The sequence below is a fragment of the Periplaneta americana genome, chromosome 8 (assembly GCF_040183065.1).
Source record: "Periplaneta americana isolate PAMFEO1 chromosome 8, P.americana_PAMFEO1_priV1, whole genome shotgun sequence".
Taxonomy (NCBI): Eukaryota; Metazoa; Arthropoda; class Insecta; order Blattodea; family Blattidae; genus Periplaneta; species Periplaneta americana.
The window spans coordinates 122,373,023-122,396,550 of NC_091124.1; the positions used below are offsets into that span (position 1 = coordinate 122,373,023).

The 23,528-nt window shown below is 35.8% G+C and overlaps 1 protein-coding gene across 1 annotated transcript in view; it reads right to left on the reverse strand.

The window, feature by feature from the left end:
- The window catches only part of ebi (transducin beta like ebi), a 67,722-nt gene that overhangs the window by 25,265 nt on the left and 18,929 nt on the right, over nucleotides 1–23,528 (reverse strand). The window contains exons 3-4 of the mRNA XM_069833555.1: nucleotides 11,639–11,783; nucleotides 11,411–11,552 (exon numbers count right to left, since the gene is read on the reverse strand). Of these exons, the coding sequence (XP_069689656.1) occupies nucleotides 11,411–11,552; nucleotides 11,639–11,783 (287 nt within the window). The remainder of the gene's footprint in view (nucleotides 1–11,410; nucleotides 11,553–11,638; nucleotides 11,784–23,528) is intronic.

Here is a 23,528-nt window from a genome sequence, read left to right on the forward strand (position 1 = left end):
GTTTGCAGTGACAGACCTGCCCTGGGCAGAATACTAAATGAAAGAATATGGTGCCTACATTAAAATGGCCGTGCACACACGCACACACACAATGTTGATAACGGAAACAACGGGAAACTTTGAATTCATAATAAGATGTTCCATAGTTTATTATTATTATTATTATTATTATTATTATTCTCAGCAAATCATATACAGTAGAATTCCTCATATCTGGCAACTGTGGGACAATGCCAATGGCAGATAACGGATTTTGCTGGATAATTGGAAAATATGTTTATAGGTTATGTAATGGCATACCGTACTGCACAAACATTTTTTATATCTTGAAATTTAGTAATTTTCGTATAGATATTTAAAAATAAAGTTTTTAAATACATACAATATTTATTTTTAGTCCTGAATACAGTATTGTACATTCAAGGGTTCATAATTAAAGTAATAAATTTAATGAGTTCATAATTACAGTAATAAAGTTAAAGTTATGTTTTATTTAACAACGCTCGCAAATGCAGAGGTTATATCAGTGTCCCCGGATGTGCCGAAATTTTGTCCCGCAGGAGTTCTTTTACATGCCAGTAAATCTACTGTCATGAGCCTGTCGCATTTAAGCACACTTAAATGCCATCGACCTGGCCGGGATCGAACCCGCAACCTTGGGCATAGAAGGCCAGCGCTATACCAACTCGCCAACCAGGTCGACAGAATTACAGTAATATATAATAGCATAAGAAATACTAAAAGTTTTCGTAACCTTATGACAATTTTAAATGGCGGCCATGTGACGTGAAGAGCAGTGTAGCCAATGTCGCAAATGAGAAGACAAGACGATGATGTAGCAATCGATGATTTGAACCTCTTTAACATATCTCTAATATCTGCTTGTTTATATATACTACTTATTACTCGAATGAAACTTTTACCCCATTATCTTCTGGCCTAGTTGCCTTACAAGTGGTGCCTTGTTGGTATCACTTATGAGGTTCAGACCTGTCTTTGGACAGGTGATTGAACAACTGATCATAAATAACTAAAATCTTATCTAAATTTAATTGAAAAAAATCTTGTTACTCATAATTGTCGAATATTAATCCTTGGTGATTTCAATGCATCTGATATTGACTGGTCATCTGGTTTTAATCTTAATTATATATGTATGTATGTATGTACTGTCCGTTACTCAGGAGAAGATGAGGGGCAAGAATGTGACCTTCTTGACTATCGCTGTTGATTATTATAAACATCGCTCAGATAAGCATCCCAGTATCCAGGTTATTACTCATGCAGGAAACATGAGTAACAATGCGTATGGAAATTAAAGCTAAGTTGAACAGAAGGAGACCTAATGTTTCTGCTTACTACATTACAAATATTGACGTGTTGTCGTACATTATCTGTTCACATCCCTTCAGTCCGCTCTCGTCTTCTCCTGAGTCACCGACAGTATGTATGTATGTATGTACAGATGTATTTATTTTATTGGGTTATTTTACGACGACGCTGTATCAACATCTAGGTTATTTAGCGTCTGAATGAAATGAAGGTGATAGGTGATAATGCCGGTGAAATGAGTCCGGGGTCCAGCACCGAAAGTTACCCAGCATTTGCTCGTATTGGGTTGAGGGAAAACCCCGGAAAAAACCTCAACCAGGTACTATCGGTGACTCAGGAGAAGACGAGAGTGGACTGAGGAGGAAGGGATGTGAACAGATAACGTACGACAACACGTGCAATATTTGTACTGCATTAGGTCTCCTTCTGTTCAACTTAGTTTTAATTTCCATACGCATTGTTACTAATGTTTCCTGCACGAGTAATAACCTGGCTACTGGGATGCTTATCTGAGTGATGTTTATAATAATCAATAGCGATAGTCAAGAAGGTCACATTCTTTCTGCTCGTCTTCTCCTGAGTAACGGACAGTAACTTGCCTTGACCGGTATTCGAACCCGGGCCACCTGGTTTCGCAGACAGATGCACTGATCGTTACTCCACAGGTGTGGACTGTATGTATGTATGTATGTATTCACACTGCAAATGGGTAAATACCCAGTGTTCATTATTACTCTAAAATTAAGTCTCAGGATTTATATTCCTCTTCTTGCCTTCGGGGATTAAATCAAATACATTTTACGACAAACAGTAAGAATCTTCTTGATCTAGTTTTTACTGATGTCGATAATAGTAAAGTTAAAGTGGGCAATCACTCCCTAGTTATGGAAGATACTTATCACCCATCTATCTCTATTGACCTGGAAGTAAATTTATCATTATCTGAACATTGTGAAATGAGTTCGTATTTAAATTATTCTCAAGGTGATTACCTGAATCTCTATTCTATTCTCTATAATTTCGATTGACCAACAGTGCTAAAACATATACATTTCTGAAGAATATTTCTAATACACAGGAAAATACTAGCCAACCTATTATTCATAATAATAAAACACTAACAGATAGTAGAGATATAGCAAATGCATTTAATAAACACTACTCAAAATCTCATGGATTACATTCCAATATCAAAAAAACTGACAAATTTATCAAAAGAGAATTACATAAAAATAATAAAAACAATATTACTAGTAATATCACAAAATCTGAAATATTTCATCAAAATTTCACTTACAAAGAATTAACTATAGCTATACAAAATTTAAAAACCAAGAAATCTCCTGGTCCCGACAACATTCATTCAGAATTTTTTTAACATCTGGGGGGAAAAGCCAAGTCTGTACTTTTATCCATTTTCAATTTATCATGGAACACCTCAATTCCTGCAACTTGGAAAAAAAGAAATCATTGTACCAATTCACAAAAAAGGGAAACCTGCTCATGATATTAATAGTTATCGACCAATAGCACTATTAAGCATGATAGCAAAAACCATGGAGTCCATGATCTCCAACAGATTAACTTGGAATTAACAATCCCAAAATCTTTTATCACCACGACAAGCCGGCTTTCGACAACTACACTCTACTAATGAACAAGTCATACGCCTCAGCCAAGAAATAAAAGACAGTTTTAACAAGAAAGAAGATATCTTGGCAATATTTATTGACTTTCAATTAGCATATGACTCTGTTTGGAGAAATAAATTATTACTAAAACTCCAGAAATTAGGTATCTCCAGCAATATGTTCAGATGGATATCAGAATTCCTTAGTCAAAGATACATTGCTACTAAATTCAATAACTCACTTTCTAGTTACAAACAAACATATCGAGATCTACCCCAGGGCACTGTCCTCAGCACAATTTTATTCAATATTTATATAAATATTAGAGGAATCAAACATGAAAACAGCACTATTTGCAGATGATATAAGTTTTGTGGACTTCCGGATCTCACAGACATAGAGACAAAATTCAAAATTCTGCTCTTAAAGCTTTAAATTAACTACATGAATGGAACACATCAAATTTGATGACACTCAATTTGAGAAAAAGTAACTACCAAATATTTTCACTTGATAAAAAAGAAAGAGAATTCAATATCCAATACAATAGCCAATACCTTTCTAGGATTTATGAATCCAAATATCTTGGAGTTATTTTCGACAGTAAGTTAACATGGAGCAACCATTTGAAACATATTTCTGAAAAAGCTCGTAAAAGATTCTCCCTTCTGAAAAGACTAGCAGGAAAGAAATGGGGATGCTCTAGAAAGACTTTGAACACTACATACAAAATGTTTATACAGCCACTGCTGACCTCCTGTGAAAAAATTTTAATTACTTCATCTTTCATGAACGAAATAGAACATGTTAAAAACCAAGTTCTCAGGCTCATTACTGCTGGAATCAAAACAACTTCAATAGATTCTATGAGATTACTCACTAATATCAACAGCATCAAAATGACAATAGAAGAAAAACCACTGAACCAATATGAAAAACTTATCAGATTACCAGAAAACAATTGGCATTCATACAGTCCTCTCTGTAGATTGATAAAAAAAACTCAAAAAAGTTTCATATCCATGTTCAAGAATTAAAACAGAAAATCAACATCCCGAATTTAAAAGAAAACTGACAAATTAAACTAAACCCTTTAACTCTATTAAATATAGAGTATAATCTAAATTTAACACAAGAAATACTGAAATCAGAAATAAACAATGAAATAATGAAACAAATTGTCTTTAGAGACAATTAATATTAGGTACCTCCACAAAACTGGCTTCATTTATACACCGATGGATCCTTGATCTCACAAACAAAGAAACAAACAAAAATAAACAAACACAAACAAAGAAACAAACAAATAAATAAATATCAGCTTACTTAATACCCTAAGGATGAAACCTAACCATTTCCCCCCATTACTATATAAGCTAGTGGATTATGGTGATTTTCTAGTTTGCAGGTTGAATTTTGTTTTGCCAACTTCGTTTCAATTTCGGTACTGAGAAATACAACTGGTAGTGATTTTATAACTGTTATGTTGGCAGCAGTGACACAAGTTTCCGGTAGTTTAAATTCTGAAAATTCAAATTGTTCTAGATTTCTGGGTCGATTACTGAAGCTAGTGAAATTTGAACATACTAATAATTAATTAATATCAGTATTAATATTAATACATAATAGTTATTGTATATGTTGCTTTGTGTTGTGGTTACATTTCAAGATTACAGTCAGATAGGCTAAGTGTAAATAAATATATTTCGTGTGATACAGGCCTTGGGAAATCAACAGAAATACCATTTCATATTTTAATTAATTTCTTTCGTGTTTAGACTCTATTACAATAATGGAGTAAATATTCTGGTAATTGTGAATTACAGGGACGCCACCTTTTACCTTTTTCAAAATCGCTGAAATAAACTATAAAATGAAAGTATTCATTGGTACAAACAGATGTGATCACTTGGAAAGCTGTGGGCCCACCCAACCCGCCCTAAATAGGTACTTTACTTATATACGAAAATCGTCGTCTGTGAATGAAGAATGCAGCCATATTTCGTTAATTTCATAGTCGGTTTCAGTGTCGCCAACATAGTAATAATACTACACACCTAATAAAAACCTAATCTAATCTTCCACCTGTAGCAACATTCTTCACGTTTAGTATCATTTCGTTTGCATGTATTGGCAATCCAGCTACTCGTGTCGGGGAGCCATCTAGTGGAAGTAGATCGTACTGCCAGGAAGCAGAACAGTCTGCAATATTCGTTCGGTGGCCAGTAATATACTCCATCTTGGCGTGCCCAAGCTTCACAATTAATAATATTCTTAAGCATACATTTCAACGTGGCATTCGTTTTCGGAATTTGTACTAATCATTTCATGTAATCAAACAAAATACATTTTTAGGTTAGGTCTCGTGAATCTTAAACTGTTTAATCAAAGCAATGAATTTCATGTTATAAGACAAAATACATTTTAATATCAGATCATACAGTATTCTACTAACATAATGTGCGAGAGGTGCAGATGGAAAATATAGCTACTCTTTCACAAATTATTTAACCATTTAGAAAATACCTCCCCAACATAATGATGAGCTGTAGTAAATAAGCAAGCCATCATTATTGTTAATACTATATTATTATTATTAATAAAGCGGTCAGAGCGTGGTGCCGACCACACCACCTCATTCTAGTGCCAAGGTCATGGAAAGCATTGGGCTCTACCTCCATGCCCCCCAAGTGCCTTCATGGCATGTTACGGGGATACCTTTACCTTTTTATTATTATTATTATTATTATTATTATTATTATTATTATTATTGTTATTGTACATGACATTATGATTTTACCATTTTTGGTGATATTTAGTATTAGTTGGCAACACTGAAGAGACAGCCAAATTAGCCTTTGAAGAACTACTCTTACGTGATCCTCACTATAAATAAATCTAACTTGAAATATAAATAAATATGACATTGTTGTAGAACTAGCGGAGATGTAAAGAATGTATCATCCTAATCATGAAGGATTAGTGTACTGTCGTATACTTTTCACAACTCAAGGAGCTCTCTCTCTCTCTCTCTCTCTCTCTCTGCTCCTCACTCTCTACTTCCCTCCCTCCACCTCCCCCTCCCTTTCTCTCCTGCCCCTCTGATCCTACCTCCCTCACCCATCCACCCATTAGGAATGACCAAATATTTTTTGAGAGTCTGTCTTTCTACAGTATATTCTGTGAACGCAGAAGTAAATTAATTTAATAGGGCAGCCGTGGCGAGAATGTGACTCACGAGACATTGTGGCTCGCAGTGAGAGCTATGCATTTCTTTTACTTCTACCCTCCCCCAACCCCCATCCTCTCACTCACTGGAATCAAACTCCGTTCCATTTGTATTTGTCTCTGACCTGCAAGTGGCATATGTCTCTCTCGAAACCATGTACTGTACCTCTACATAAACGAAAGTTTCAAATAGGATGGGAGGACGCATTTTTATGCTGTCAATATGATGAGAATATTAAATGTATGATTTTTTCACGAGTATTACGAGGAAAACGGTAGTATAACATAAAACGGCATTATACATGTTACTCATGAAACATTAAAAGTTGGGTCTTAATAATAATAATAATAATAATAATAATAATAATAATAAAATAATAACAATATCATCATCATCATCATCTCTGTACATTGAACCTTTTTCAGCAGATGTACGAATAATGCAGTTAGCTCTTCAATTTGAACTCACTGATTTACTATGTGATGTCAAATGAAAGCTAGATGTAAGGACTTGACAATGTTGAACTTTCAAATCTTTGCCAAAAAATAAATATCCTTAGCTTCGTTCTTTCGTTTGCTCTGTTGAAGCCATGTTCGCTACAACTTAAATTTGTGAAAAATTATTTTCAACAATTAAAATAGTAAAAACCAAATATACGAGGCGCATCCAAAAAGTAAGTTTCCCTATTTAAAAAAAAAAAGAACACACACTTTCAGGAAAACATTTATTGGCAACAGGTACAGCAATGTTTCAGCTATTTTTCAACATAGCCACCATCAGAATTGAGACACTTGTCGTATCGTGGGATCAACTTTTGTATCCCTCTGTCGTAGAACTCTACCGCCTGTGAATGGAACCAGCGTGTGACAGACGTCTTCAGCTCTTTGTCGTTGCCAAAATGCTCACCGGAGGACAGGAATTTCTTGAGGTGCAAGAAAACGTGAAAATCGCTGGGAGCAAGATCAGGACTGTACGGTAGATGATCAAACAACTCCCAGCCAAATTCCGTCAAAACAGCTGCTGTGCGTGAGCCGTATGTGGACGAGCATTGTCATGGAGGAGCACAACACCTGCAGTAAGCATTCCACGCCTCTTGTTTTGAATGGCACGTCGCAATTTTCGCAGTGTTTCACAGTAATGGTCAGCATTCACTGTTTCACCTCTTGGAAGGAAGTCAATGAGCAGAATGCCCTTCCTGTCCCAGAACAACGTGCACATCACTTTCCGTACCGACAGCGTCTGTTTGAATTTCGTCCTGACCGGAGATCCACTATGCCGCCAATGCATTGACGGCTGCTTGGTTTCCGGGGTGAAGTGCAAAATCCAAGTCTGATCACCCGTGATGATCCTGTCGAGGAACTCGTCGCCGTCATCATGATACCATTGCAGAAATGTCAGTGCTGCTCCTAAACGTTGCATTTTGTGTTCGGGTGTCAGGTTTTTCGGCACCCACCTGGCACACACTTTTTTGAACAGCAGGTGCTTAGTGACAATCTCACGCAACAAGGATCGCGATATCTGCGGAAAATGGTTGCTCAGCTCCGTAATCGTGAAGCGACGGTTCTCCATGATGCACTGCCGCACAAGCTCAACACGATCATCATTGATGAGGGACAGTCGCCCACTGCGCTCTTCATCATGGACACTTTGACGACCTTCGGAAAACTGCCTACACCAGTGATGCACCATCTGCTTACTCACGATGTTCGGCCCATAGACCTGACAGAGCTGCCAATGAATTTCAATTGGCACAATGCTTTGTGCATTAAAGAACTTTATCACCGACCGAACCTCGCAGGCGGCGGGAGAAGGAATAAGAGCTTCCATTTCGGACCACTGCTGCACCAGGCGGGACCTGTCCGGCTGGCATATGATTGATACGTCATAGATCTGTTATGCATGCGCAATTGACACAGCTAATTACGTTTAATTTCAAGGGGAAAAAATCGGGAAACTTACTTTCTGGATGCGCCTCGTAGATCACGACTGACATACAAATACCTCCGTGATCAACTACGATATGGCAATAAGTGACATAATTCCTTTGTCGCAGAGACATTCTGAAGACAGTTAATTTTAGGTTATGATATTGTTCCTTTATTGTTTATTTCTTTCTTCGTTACATGTACTAAACATTAATTTGTAGCCTTATACTGTATAAAATTACATTTAAGTGCTTGACATAAGGAAAATGAAAATCCGTTAATAAGTCAGACAGTTTCTTCACTTCCCCTTCGGGTGTCCGCCTCCCTCCATAGGTGCTATGCACGTTGCAGGTTACACAGTGGCTCGGCACACAACTAAATTTTCTCCACGGCTGTAATAGGGTGTAGAATGGAAAGGTGTTGGCTTTCCATGCTGGTGGGTCAAATGAAATAATTTGTGGTGGGTAAAAATGGGGCTTGGTGGTAGGTTTTTGTGGAGAATTCCCGTTTCCTATACTGCCATTTCACCACTGCTCCATTATTCATCATCATCATCATCATCATCATCATCATCATCATCATCATCATCATCATCATCATCATGTAGTGCTATGTAGTTCGCCTCCCATGGTGCACAGAGGGTTAAGGTGGCATAAAGAACTACAACTTCGGGATGTCTCTCCTAGATGAAGACACTTGGGTGATTGATGTGGAGTCAAGTACCCACCAGTGGATAAAAAAAGAGTTAATTTTATGATCTTGTATTTTGTCTATTGAATTAAAACTTCCTAATCATTTTCTAATATGTTCACGTATCTCAATGTGATCAGTTTGTTCAGAATCTGAAATTCGTTTTACTCCATTTTAATTGCTCCTATTCATAACTCTCTATACGTAATATTATATACTGAATGGTTTTGTGCCAGACCACACTTGGACCTTTTGCTAACATAAAAATAAACTTCAATATATATCAGGTTTCAATGTCTCTGATGTCTTCTGATTGCCCTTCTATATTCTTCTCTATCATGCTAAAATTCCTCATCGTCATCACTGCTGTTATCCCATTTCGCCAGGTAGTTCTTGGTCTTCCTTCTTCCTACTGGTATCCACTCAAAAACACTTTTGGGAAGTCTGTCTCCATTCATTGTTTGCATGTGCTCATACCATCTCAAATGATTTGCTGAGATGTCATCCAAAATTGTATGTTTGACTCCCATTTTTTTCCTAACAACTTCATTTTTTTTTTTTTTTTTGAGGTTCTGGAAGCTCAATGCCAAAAATCCATTCTGTTGCCATTAATTTAGCTTTATTTGTTTTCTTCAATGATCAAATTTCTGCTCCACAAAGGGTAATAGTTTTAACAATTGTGATATAAATTTTTTGTTTTGTTGATGTTATATTCTTATTCCACAACACTCCATTTAAGGATGATATACAGTGAAACTTCTCCAGACGACCACCCCCTTTTCAGACAACCACCCTTATTCTCGACCACTATTATCTGGCATGGAATATTATTCTCATAAGACCAATGTATTTTGTCCCTCTTTAAGATGACCACCCCTTTCCCCGACCAGCGACCGTGGATTTTGACCGCGAAACAAATGGTTTTCCCCCTTTAAGACGATCAGAATTTAAAATAAAATTGGAAATACTATAGTATTATTCCTATACAGTATACTTATAATATAAAAAAAAAACAGATGCTTCACTCTCACCTTGCCCACAGGCCGCTTCCAGTCATTCTATCAGTCCTCTCAGGTAGTTGTATTGTGTCGTCTTTACAATTTTAAGAATGATGGCATTTCAGTGCCAGTGAGGAACAATAAAGCCAGGTTACTGTTCAAGTTTACTGCTAAGTTATTTTCCTAATTGCATGTCAAAAGATAAAGTAAGTCTGTCTGACCATTTACAATATCACTTCTGACAAAGGTTTAGAAAAGATGGATTTGTATGAGTTCTCTAACAAGTTCTTGGCCTACCTGACAAACTGGATTTAAAAGGGCAATTAAAAGTGTTAAGAATAACGATACAGTATTGTGCAGGTGAATGTAGTTAGATTAACTAGGTATGCAAAGTAATTTTTATTTCTAATTTTACTGTAGTACTGCAGTCTACTTTTTGTTTCATTGTACAGCATTGAAAATATCATTATTAAATGTATGATTCATTGTGTATGATAAGTTACACTTGAATTTTAGTCTCTTATGAATCCTAAGATATCTGAAAAGGTTGAGTTTTAAATCCTTCATTAGGCTATATGCTAAATTTAAATAGTGTGTAAATCTAAATTGTTGATACCTCCTTAAGAAGACCACCCCTCTAGACGACCATTTTTTATGTGCAATTTCTGGTGGTCAGCTTAAAGAGGTTTCACTGCATAGCAAATATACCTTTATTATTCCTACGTCTAATCTCGTCTTCATAATTTCAATTTTTAATTATGTTTATTCCTAAGTATTCTATTTCATCCTAACCTCTCATAATTATTTGCCCTTCAAATTCAAAATTTTGTATTTGTCTTCAATTAATAAATATTTAGATTTATTATAATTTACCGTTAATTAAATACTACCTTCATTAATATTACCTAACACACAATAAACATCACTTTAAATTCGAATTTATTTTTAAGCACAAGAACTGCTTGGAATGTAGTCCCATTGCCCAGACACTGTTAGCACCTTTTTAAAAAGTTACCATTGTTATTTCAACATATCACATCAAATAACAAGTTCTTTCTGAGCAATATGTTGGTTTTCTGCACTCCAATACTTATTATTCTGTAGTACCACAAGCTCATGCAACTGAATCTTTCACTAGCAGCAATAACTCTTGTAAAGAAAATTCAAATCTCAGGAGTCTTGTTGTAGTTAGTTAAAAAAAAGTACTCCTCCTCCTCCTATCAATTTCATCAGTTTCTCTTCAGTGGAGACATACATGTCTTTTAGAGTATTTTCTTGCTATAAATTTATTATACAATACTTTTCTTTGTGTTTATACATCAGTATCTTGCATAAAAACTCTTTTCCTTTAAGGGCCCTTATTTCTGTGTCATCATTGAATTGAAGTGAGTGCACAAGTCTTACATCACTGCCATCTGAATGGGACCTGGCAGTGGTAGGACATAATGTAAAAAATACTCAGTACCAAGTATATTGTAAAAAGTAATTACTTCGATGCTTATCCCTCAATTTATCACTAATATTTGACAGTTCAATATTAAGAGAAAGATGGTAATATGAGACACAAACTTACAGATCTTAGATACGTTAAAAAGAAAATCTTACCCTGAGGCCAACAAATCTGTTGTTGGATTCCATGCACAGATGAACACCTCTGACTCATGGCCTCGTAATACTGTTGCTTTACTTGGTGGTATTTCAATACTGCCATCTACTTCCATATTCTCTGTAACGTTGGACGTGACCACTGAAATACAGAGCAGTTGTAACCAAATCAGTGGCCAATCAGACTTACTGGAAGACGAGAGTTGCATAAGTGATCATGATTCTTACCTTCTTCACCATTTGTATCCTGCATTTCAGTCTTAACAATTTGTTGCTTCTGTTGATTCTGTTGATTCTGCCGACTTGCAACCACATCAGGCATCACAGCATCAATTAGAGATAAGCTCTCCACTAGCCGTTGTTCTGTCCCATCCTAAGACACAAATACTTTTGTTTTTTTAGAAAATTCACACACATACACAAAAACACATGTTGTACCTCTTGATTTGAATCGTTTATTGGCACAAGCTCACTAATTTAAAACTAATCTACCACTGTGGAATAATGGTTAGTATGTCTGACTGTGGGACTAGCAGGCCAGGTTAAATCCTGGTTTGGACAATTTTCTGGTCTGAGGAAAATGCAGCAGACTGTATCTGATCTGAGAGCTATGTAACAGAATCAACAGATGGTACCATAATGAATCACGATATCAATAGTGCTGCAATTTTCAGTTCAATGTAGGATGCAGCAGAATGTGGTACGTGACTTGTGAACAGATGGCATCGATCTGATGAGGCTGCAGTATATCAACAGGGAGATGGAGGGGAATTTCTGTTCATATGGACTCCATCAGATCTGGATGCCATAGCTGAATAGATGAATTGGCATCAAGCAGTGAATCACGGCCATTTCTTTTAAGCTAATTTAATATAAATCGTAAGAAGAAGTGACTATATTATTATTGTTATCCAAATATTGAAACCCTATTTTACCTTTGGTATAGAAGTGACTATACTACTTGGGTATATTCTAGCCTGAACCTTACACAATGAAATCCATGCTTTTGGGAAGGAAGAGGTGTTATCCTATTTTCTCAGCAATAAAGTTCGACAGTGCGCTATCAGTGACAATTATGAAGTAAAATCTTAAACACTTATTCTTGGTAAGTAACATAACAGTGTTATCTACGAAATTACTCATACTGTAATTGCTGTCCTTAGCTTGGTAATTCAATACTCCATAACTAGCCTGATTTACTTGGAATGAAACATGTCACTTCGGATATTAACACCACTCAAGTTTAAAAAATGCCATGCAAGTTTTGTACATTGCAAACAACAATAAACTTGAACCTTCAAACTATTCAAATATAGAGATACAGCCATTAAATTACATTATTTTTACGATAAAATTAAAAGAGGCAAGAACTGTGACACGTTGTGACTAGACTGGCAATCCACGGCTTCCATCACCTAATATGTACCAACAAGACGTATCACGACCCAACCCAAGCATGCGTGTGTGAATTGTGTAGTAAAGTCTGTGAACGCTACCACATAGAACTATGCACAAAAAGACTAAGATCAATACGAGACTACGCAAATGCAAATTAAGGTTGAAACAATGCACATTTGTGCGCTTTTCAGTTTATTATTAATTAAAAGAGACAAATGTAATGGGATGATAACTATCCTATTCTAGCTATTCATACAAAATATAGCCATTATTATTATTATTATTATTATTATTATTATTATTATTATTATTTTAATATTACTATTAACTATTCTCGCCTGTGAGTACCTATTGTTTGACAACTTCAAGTGAAATCCTGTAAAACACGCAACTTCTGGAATCTCTCTCTTTCTTTCTTCTCTCTCCCTCGCTCCTCGTCATTCAGTCACCAATCACCACGAAAATATCTGAGAGGATGTGTGTAGGCATCGCGACCAATAGAAGAACCACTCTCCAGTATTACCACAATAACGGATTCTTCATTTTTGCCTCGACTGTCGGCTAGGAAGGTTCCATTATGCTAGCACTGCAGGCAACTAGTCAACCTTTTAATGCTTTTGTTAGCAGGTTTGACAAACTGTGAGTGGACCTGCAAGTACATAGTGCATAGTGCTCTCTCCCTCCCTCCCGTGCTTTCTCACTTGCTCCTCCCCAAAACAGCCAGCGCTCACGTAGTAACTTGGTTAGGGTTTCAGTTCGATTTGTCAATCTATAAGTAAATAGGTCTAATTCCACAAATCCCAATTTTTAATTAAGCCTACGAAGAATATTTTAAAACTGAAAACCAACTAAACTAGATTATATTGCCATGTGCCAGTATATATAGTTAATTCTTATCGGCCGAGGGGGAGGGGAGAGATTTGTAAAAATTTACAGGAGATTGGGTTCTTCAGCTCATTCTAACATCAATCTAGGTAGTTGTGGAATAAAAAGTTTGGTGAATAGTAATTCATTGTGCAATTTACACGGATTATTCCTTTACAGAATATAAATAAAACGTCTACAAAGGTTAGGACTAAGTAAACAACTGAGAACCTAAAACTGGCTCTTCAGGCAATCAAAACTGGGACTGCCTGTAGCTGCTGTATCCTGTCAGTACAGCATCCCCAGAAAAACACTAAAAGACTGGATAATCTATACTAATTAAATTTGTAGCCGAAATTTTGCTGGTAATTTTCGCTTATCCAAAAATAATTGGTCCAAACATGTATAATTAACCATCCTGAAACCGACAATCGCTTTTTTGAAATTTTTGTTTGTATGTCTGTCTTTCTAGATGTTTGTTACGTTTTCATGTGATAATGGTTGAACTGATTTATATGAAAATTGGAATATAAATTAAGTTTGTTGTACCTTATATTTTAGGGTGTATGGCAGTCAAAATACTTTATTTAAAACGGGGTACTAAGGGGGCTTGAATTAAATAAATCGAAATATCTCTCTTATTATTGATTTTCATGAAAAATGTTATGTAACAGAAGTTTCTTTAAAAATGATTTCTGTTAAGTTTTATTCTAAGCTAAATTTTGATAGGACTAATATTTAATGAGTTTTAAGATTAAAATAACAATGCCACCTATTGGCTTGTAATAAAATAAAAACAAATGGCTTCGTCTATAAGGGGCCTTGGACAACAACAAACAGAAGCTATTAAAAATAGCCTACAGAGAATGTTTCTATGTTTCTATGAAGTAATCTCGCAAGCTAATTAACCGATTTCTATAATTATTATTTCACCATTGGAAAGTGTAGTTTCTCTAGATGGACATAATGCTATAATGTTATTACAGTAACTTCTGAGTGAATCGAGGACAGGTAAGATTAAAATAAATTCTTATGCGCAGAAAACTTGATAGGCTATTCTGTATATTCGTTTCCTGTATTTCTTAAAATAATGTTTATGTACACATTCATTTTCATCTCAGAGAATTAACGAACAACGAGAGTGCATTGATTTAGTCTGCAGTGAAGTGCTTAGCATTTCATTATTTTATAATCCAAATGCTCAATGAATCGTGTTAAAATACATAAAATGAATAAACTATGCAATAAATGCAATGCAAAAAAATTGGGTAATGAACCAAGCAGATTATGTTGCGCTGTTGTAAAAGTTGTTCCTCCTGAGATTCAAGACACCCACAACAAATTAAAAACTTACTTATTGCAGTACATCCGTTATCAACACACTTTTTAAATAAAATAAAATAAAATAAAATAAAATATAATATAATATAATATAATATAATATAATATAATATATACTAATAATAAATCTGCAACTGAAATTTTTCTGGTAATCTTCGCTTTTCCAAAAATAACTGGTGTTAACATGTGTAATTACCCATCCTGAGATCGAAAATCGCTTATTTGAAATTTTTGTTTGTCTGTCTGTCTGTCTGTCTGGATGTTTGATACCTCCTTTCACGTGATAATGGCTAAACGGATTTTGATGAAAATTGGAATGTAAATTAAGTACGTTGTAACTTAGATTTTAGTCTATATGGCATTCAAAATACTTTATTTAAAAGGGTGTTATAAGAGGGTGTGAATTAAATAAGTCGAAGTATCTCGATTATTATTGATTTTTGTGAAAAATATACATAACAAAAGTTTCTTTAAAAATGATTTCTGATAAGTTTTATTCTAAGCAAAATTTTGATTGAACTGATATTTAAGGATATACAAAACTTTTAAAATAACAATACAATACATTTTCACCGCAGCCTCAGATTATAGCATCGTTGTTTCTGCAATAACACCTATGTTCAAAATATAGGTACAATTTTTCAGTAGGAAGAAAAAACACATTTATTCATTCTATGGCAGTGGTACATAAGATATCGCGAATTCTTACATTTTCGAAAGAAAGAAATATAATTACACACAGGAGATTTTATTATTTGCTGTATCACTATTTAAATTATTTAATAGAGCAAAAATCTGAAAATCGATAAATATGTCACATAGGAGTTATTGCAGGAACAACGACAATGGCTATAATGAAATTAAAACACATGACTCCGTCTATTTAAGATGGCCTTGATGTTTATCAATATTAATTTACAGAGAATGTTTGTGTATTTGTATGAAGTAATCTCAGAAGCTAATTAACCAATTTGGGTAATTCCTTCACTATTTGAAATTCGTAGTTTCTCTAGATGGATGTAATGCTACATGTGAGGACTGATGTAAGATTAAAATAGATCTTTACGCACAGAAAACTTGATATTCTGTCGAAATATTGTATAACTTGATTATTGCAACTTTATTTGGTCCACATAAAATACTTTAATTTCATACACTTAATTTTCTTTTTGTTCACATAACATAATAGTTAAGACACTGAGGGACTCCATGAATCATAAGCAGTGAAAAATATAGTGGGACTGCGTTGGTGTTAATGCAGCTTATGTGGGTACCTCTTTGTTACTTGTTACCTTAAACAAAAAGTTTAAGCCCCCTCACTACGACAAGGTGAGTACCCACAAGAGGGTATGAACAAAGATCCAAACTAATCATTAAGAGTTATACAAACAGCTGTAAATAATATCAGTAATTGGGCATCCAAATTGAATCTATCTCACAATCAAAAACTGAATATACTGTCTTCACAAGAAGATATAGCTTAAAAAACTATAAACCTCACATTTATTTGAATAATGAAGAAATTCAGTACAATCCAACTCCTAAGATCCTAGGATTAATTTTTGATGAAAAACTTTGATGGAAAACGCATTTAACCAATGTTCCATTGCAGTGTCTACCACAATTAAATCTTTTGAAGATCATAGCTAATAAGAAATGGGGATCAGATATCACGAAAATGCGTCTGTTTTATAATGCTTATATACGGACAAAATTGACCTATGGATGTGAAATATGGGGAGGAGCATCAGCAACTCATCTACAAAAAATTTCTGTTTTTCAAAACTCAGCCTTAAGATTATGCCCAGGAGTACCAAAAACCACATCAACTGTTGCACTAGAAATTGAATGTAATATTCAACCAATCAGACACTATATATTACAAAACGATCTAAAAATGCATTTAAAATTGCAAGCCTCAACCAGATCTCAGATGTCCTTTAAACTGTCAGATGATATCCTGTGTAATTTCTATAAAATAAAAAAAAAAAAAAAAAAAGAAATACCAATCTATATCACAGACACACTCATTGCTAAAATTCCAGTTGTGAACGAAATTTCTCCATGGAAATGGGTGATTCCACAACACAGCATACAAATTCTAGGAAATCACTCCAAAAATGATCCTCCATACATTCTTAAGTTAGATGCCATGGAACTACTCTGCAGCACATATAAGAATCACGTTCAAATTTATACAGATGGATCTCTAAATCCTAATAATGGGACATCAGGAGCAGGGTATTATATTACAAAATATCAAGAAAGTTATTTCATACCATGTTCATCCTCCTCCAGTCTTGACACTGAATTGCTAGCTATTGATGCTGCTCTTCAATGTGTTACTCAAATTTCTGAAAAATCTATTTACATACTTACCAACTCCAAGGGGGCTATATTTAATATAATTAAATATGTACCAAACCTATATACACATAGAATTATTCCAATTCAGAAACAACTAAGTAAACTAAAAGAACTCCAAAAGGAAATAACATTTCAATGGCTACCTAGTCATTGTGGTATACCCGGAAACGAGAAAGTCGATAATATTGCAAAACAGTAACATATTTGCAATCAAGACCTCTTCAAGTGATATCTCTATCCAGTGCTTTTGCTTCAGTAAAATCTCATTTTACAAACCTATGGATCAACAATTGGCTCTCTTCTGACAAAGGAAAAATTTTACAGTCTGTACAAAAGAAACCAAATGACCTGGAAATGTACAAAAACTTGCCCAGACATGTTCAAACATTTTAACAAGAGCCAGAACAGGTCACATTGTCACTCAATTGTACCTACACCGATTTCACATTTCTGATAATCTTACTTGTCTGTGGTGTAATAATCATGATGAAGATGTGGAACACATTCTTCTATACTGTCCATCCATAAACCACAAAATAAGTAAATTAAAATCATCAGTACCAGTTGCAGAAGACACAGCCCTGCAGTATATATTGACTACATCCCAACTCTGGCTAGTAGCAACAGGCATCTATAATGAACACCAATCAAAATACCCTTCATTTCTCGTGAAAAATAACTGAATAGGCTAGAGTGGACTATAGTGGACTTTATGTTGTCAGGAAACAGCTGGATACATTAAGGGTGATGGAACGGAGAAAAATTCTCTCCGGCGCCGGGATTTGAACCCGGAGCTTAATCTGAGACGATTCTAAACGGCGTCGGGATTGTATCCGACGTGGCTTAGTGGATAAAGCATCAGCACGTAGAGCTGAAAACCCGGGTTCAAATCCCGGCGCCGGAGAGAATTTTTCTCCGTTCCATCACTCTTTCATCATGTGATGACGCAGAACATCTGCATGGAAATATCATATGTACTTCAGTACATCAAAATATATAAAAAATATATATATATGTATATATATTGGATACATTAAGATTGATTGATTGATAATAGTTGAGAGTTCTATTGTAAAGATGAGTACTTTTACTGGACGAAAAATACAGCCCATAATAAATAAGCATTTTACCATAGAGCTCACTGGAGCCGAGTTATTTTAAAAGTTGTCATGAAATGGCATTCCTGCACTCATAATTTACCCATATTCGTTTCCTGTGTTTCTCAAAATAATGTTTATTAGGGTACTTCATTTTTTTGTTTGCATAAACAATGACATACAACCAAGTGAGGTGGCTCAGACAGTAGCATTTGAGACATGCATTTGGGAGGTCCCAGGTTCAAACCCCGTGGCCGACCAATCTGACTGGAGTTTTTCATGATTTTCCTCAGTCAGAGGTAAATGCCGGATTGGAAAGATACATGCCATGATTCATCACCGTGTCAATTACCAATACCAAAAACATTAGTCAAAATCTATAATCAGTTACATGAACACAAGCCATCTACAACACACAATAGAAACAGGAACTCAACAAGAGTATAAACGGCCTACTGATATACCCACACATTCTAAACATGCGACATGACCACAGATGTTAAGGCATGAATAAAATAAACTTAACAAGCGAACAAAAAAGAAAAAAGATGCACAGTAAGGTTAAAATAAAAATTATCTTCGTACACAATCCACTCTATTAATTTGGAGTGGTTTATTAAAGGATGCATTCAAGAGTAATTTAGAAAAATGTTAAACGAATTATCCTTGCACCAAAAACGGATGTTCTCTGAACCAAATGATATTTTAATTATTTGCATGTAATAACAATTAAGAAACATGTTAAAGGTATTATCATTGCACCAAATGAGTGGTCTCTGGACCAAAATGATTGCATTTTAATTATTTAAATACAATTTAAATTACATAACATATTAAACAATTTATCCTTCTATCAAACACGGATATTCCCTGGACCAAATGTCCTATTTTAATTATATAATTACTTTATATTTATTTCTAACAAGTGCAGCAGAGTGCACGAGTATGGCTAGTTAAAAATAAGAGTCCACAAAGAAAACTTGGAAGATGTGCAGTTCTTAGTCTAGTTCTATAACTGAAACTTAAAAGAAGGATAGTTCGCCTACAGCAAGTTGGATTCGGCTTAACAGGAATATAAGTTTATCATACTGTTGCAAGATATGTGAGGAAAATAACATCTCCCACCCATTTAAAAATGAAACAGCCGGCAAAGATTGGTTGTGCAGCTTTCTGAAAAAGTTTCGAGACATTGTGTTGAGAAAAGCAGAAAATGTAAGTTATTGGAGACTGATGAGATTTAACAAAGAAATGGTTTCCAACTTCTTTCAACACCTTAAAAAAACTCTAAGTTAGACTTGAATGATACACTATAATTACTGCACAATGTGGATGAAAGTGAGTTCCAACTGATATATAGCAGTTCACAATAATTGCTGTTGGCCCAAAAAGCAAGCAACTCCATACAGCAATTTACGGTGACAGGAGTAAAACTGTGACAGTAGTGGTCTGCACCAATGTCACGGGATCTAACTGGATACCGTCAATGATTCTCTCCAAAGGATATGCCAAAAATGAATTTGGAGAGTATTTTTGACACGACTCAAAATATATACACAACAGATTTCTACATCATTTCAATGCTAATTGACTGTCAGGAAGAGCATTATTCTTTCTAGATGCATATCAAAGTCACTTGAATTATGTAGCTGATGTTGCAGAAAAACTGGGGATTCAACTGTTCTGTCTCCTAGCACACTGCAGTCATGAACTTCACCACTCAATAAAAGTTTTTAAGTCACTGAAAGTTTTCTGGAGTGCAGAACTAGATAATTTCAGATGAATGATCCTGGAAGGTCTTTGGGAAAGCTTCAGTTTTCCCAAAGTGTAATAATAATAATAATAATAATTGGGAGAAAGAAACTGGCCACCCTACCCCATTATCTCCTGGCCTAGTTGCCTCATAAGTGGTGTCTTCTTGGTATCACTTGTGAGGTTCAGACCTGTCTTCAGACAGTTGACTAAACAACAACAACAATAATAATAATAATATAATAATAATAACAATATAATAATAATAATAAGACAAGATTTCTCCAAGCTGTCAGTACAGCATGAGCCGTGATCTACTGGTGATGTTGCTACCAGACATTTCATCTACTGCTGTGGCAGACATCTTCTGTAAGCTAGATCTTGATACTCTGTTATGTCATATCAATATACACAGTGCTGCATGAGCATGGGATCCTGTGGACAGAAGTTTGTCTCGTGTGCCCTTGGCTGACCGTAACATACTGTGCATTTGCTTGGTAGACATGTTCCAGGTTCAATCATAGACAAGGGGATTGTAAGGGTACACAAACATGTCCACTTTGCTCGAAAGATCACACATTGAAAGAATGCACTGCTTCCAGGAATGAATACAAATGTGTAAACTGTGCTACATATAACACGTATTGCAGTACCGAAAAGAGCTGCGAGGAATATTGTCTCCACATTGTGATGTTTCAAGATCTTACTGATGCAGTCCATCATATTCCTATGGTATGGAAGGAAGGCAGTGCTTTTTTTAGTGGTATGGTCTTGAGTCTGGTTGGCTGATTTTCTGTTGGGGTGTATAACTCTCTCAATCTCAGGTGACAAGTAGCTGTTTGCACCCAGTGTTGATGTGAGATGGTCAATGTCCTGTTGGAGGTGATGTGGTTCTGAGAATTGTTTAGCTCGATCGAATAGGGATTTCATCATGGCTCGTTATGGCCGGGTTGATGGTTTGAGTCTTTTTGCAGATATCTGTCCATGTGGGTGGGTTTCTAGAAGACTCTGTATCCTAGAATGTTGGCCATCTTTCTGCATACCATCACATCTAAAAAAGATAGTTCCTTTTCTATTTCCATTGCAAACTGAATCTGGGTATGGAAACTGTTCCAGTGGTTCAGGAAATCCTTCAATGCTGTTCCCTATGATTCCAAATTACGAATGTGTCGTCTACATTATTTGAACCAGCAGTAAGGTCTCAATGAAGTGGCCTTGAGGATAGCATCTTCAAAAAAACTCCATCTAGAAGTTTGCGATCGCAGGACTGAGTGGGCTACTCATGGTTATTACATCTGTTTGTTCATAGAACTCTTGATTCCATTGGAAATATATAGTGGTCAATACATAGTGAAATAGAGCTGCAATGTCCTCTGGAAAGATTTAGTTTAGTAACTCTATGGTATCGCTGACTGGTCCTCTGATGACAAGAGGCACCATGTCAAAACTGACAAGTAAATCTTCAAGTAGGGTCCTCAGCATCTTTATTTTCTCAATGAAATATGCAGAGTCTCGATGTGAGAACTTGTGTAATTTTAATAGTTTGCTAAGGTCTTTGGCCAGTGTATAAGTCGGAGAACAGATCGCACTGACAAAGGATTGGAGTGGATTTTCTACTTATTGATTTTGGGTAGGTCATACACTCTCGAAGGTAAAGCCTCTGACTTCTTGATGGCCCATTATATGTATGCTGGAATAGAAGACTTCTTAATAAGGAGATCAGTTTTCATTAAAATCACTTCTGTAGGACCTGGAATAAGTCTGCTGTATATGATCTGGTCTCTTATTTTTTGTTCGTAATCTTAGGTATTAAGGATCACTGTTGCATTCCCTTTGTCTGCTGCAAGAACTATGATGTTTCGTATGTGTTTTTATAGCATTTGTCTCCTCCCTGGTTAAATTGCTCTTAGGTGGTTGCGTGTGTTGCAAGATTGTAGAACCATCATGTCGGATTTCCTTAGCTTTGTCAATGCTCAGTCCTCTTGGCTTGATGTTGGCAATGATGTCCTGATGTCCTCAATTGGTAAACTGCAAGCGGCTATCGCATAGTTCCTGCCCTTAGCAATGTTTCCTTCAGTAATTGTCAGGTATCAGAAAGATTCACAACTGTGCATTTGGTGTCCATAGTCCTGGGAGAAGATTTCTTGGTTGTTGCGCGGTTTTCATATTTTTCCTAAGACGATCCAAGACATGGTGTAATTTGGATATCATGGTAGCATGTGTAATCTTACCTATATCTGTCCACTCTTTCTCCTCCAACCTGCTCAGGTGAGTACAGATTAGTCGTTCAAGGCCAGTTCTCATCGGATTTGATGAATCTGTTCCCAAAGAAGCGTTTTTTTCTCTGTACAGTTGTAGATGCAGTGAGACAGGGAACCAGCATTGAAAGATTTCCTGAACTACTTGAGCAGGTTCCATACCTAGATTCAGTTTATGATAGAGATAGATGTGATGGTATGCAGAAAGATGGACAGCACCCTAGGACACAGAATCTTCTAGAAGTCCACCCACATGAACAGATATCTGCATAGAGACTTGAACAATCATTCTAGCCAAAAACGGGATGATGATCCTATTTGATCCAGCTAAACAAATCTCAGAACCGCATCACCTCCAAGAGGAAACTGACCACCTCACATCAACATTGGGTGCAAATGGCTTCTAATTGCCTGAGATTAAGGCTGGTATTCATAGTCGACACTTTCGATTAAAGTGTCCTTTGGAAGACGCAAAATATCACTTTTCTATTGCACAGTCGACACTTTGGATGAAAGTGTACTTCCGACCACACTTTGTAGAAAAATGGCGGACATCTTGGAAGTTGTCGAATTATTTATTACAACGTGTGGAAGAGGTAGCACAATTAGTGGACAATGTACGAAAGCGCTACATTAGAGATAGGCCTAAAGACAATCCCGTGGAATTTTATAATGATATAGAATTTAAAAAAACAGTTCCGATTTGATAAAGAAACTGTTATTGAGATTGCAAATCAAGATTTCAGGTATAACTCCCTGTAAAGTTGATTTGAATAATTTCGAGGGAAAAATTGTTCCGGAGCCGGGTATCGAACCCGGGACCTTTGGTTTAACGTACCAACGCTCTACCACTGAGCTACTCAGGAACTCTAACCGACACCGATCCAATTTTTCCCTCTATATCCACAGACCTCAAAGTGGGCTGACAACCATCAAGCAACCAACTTCGAGTGCACACTAACTCCGTGTGACTTGAATTGTGGTTTTCTGTTAACGAACAGTGACGTGTATTATGCAAATCAAGATTTCAGGTATAACTCCCTG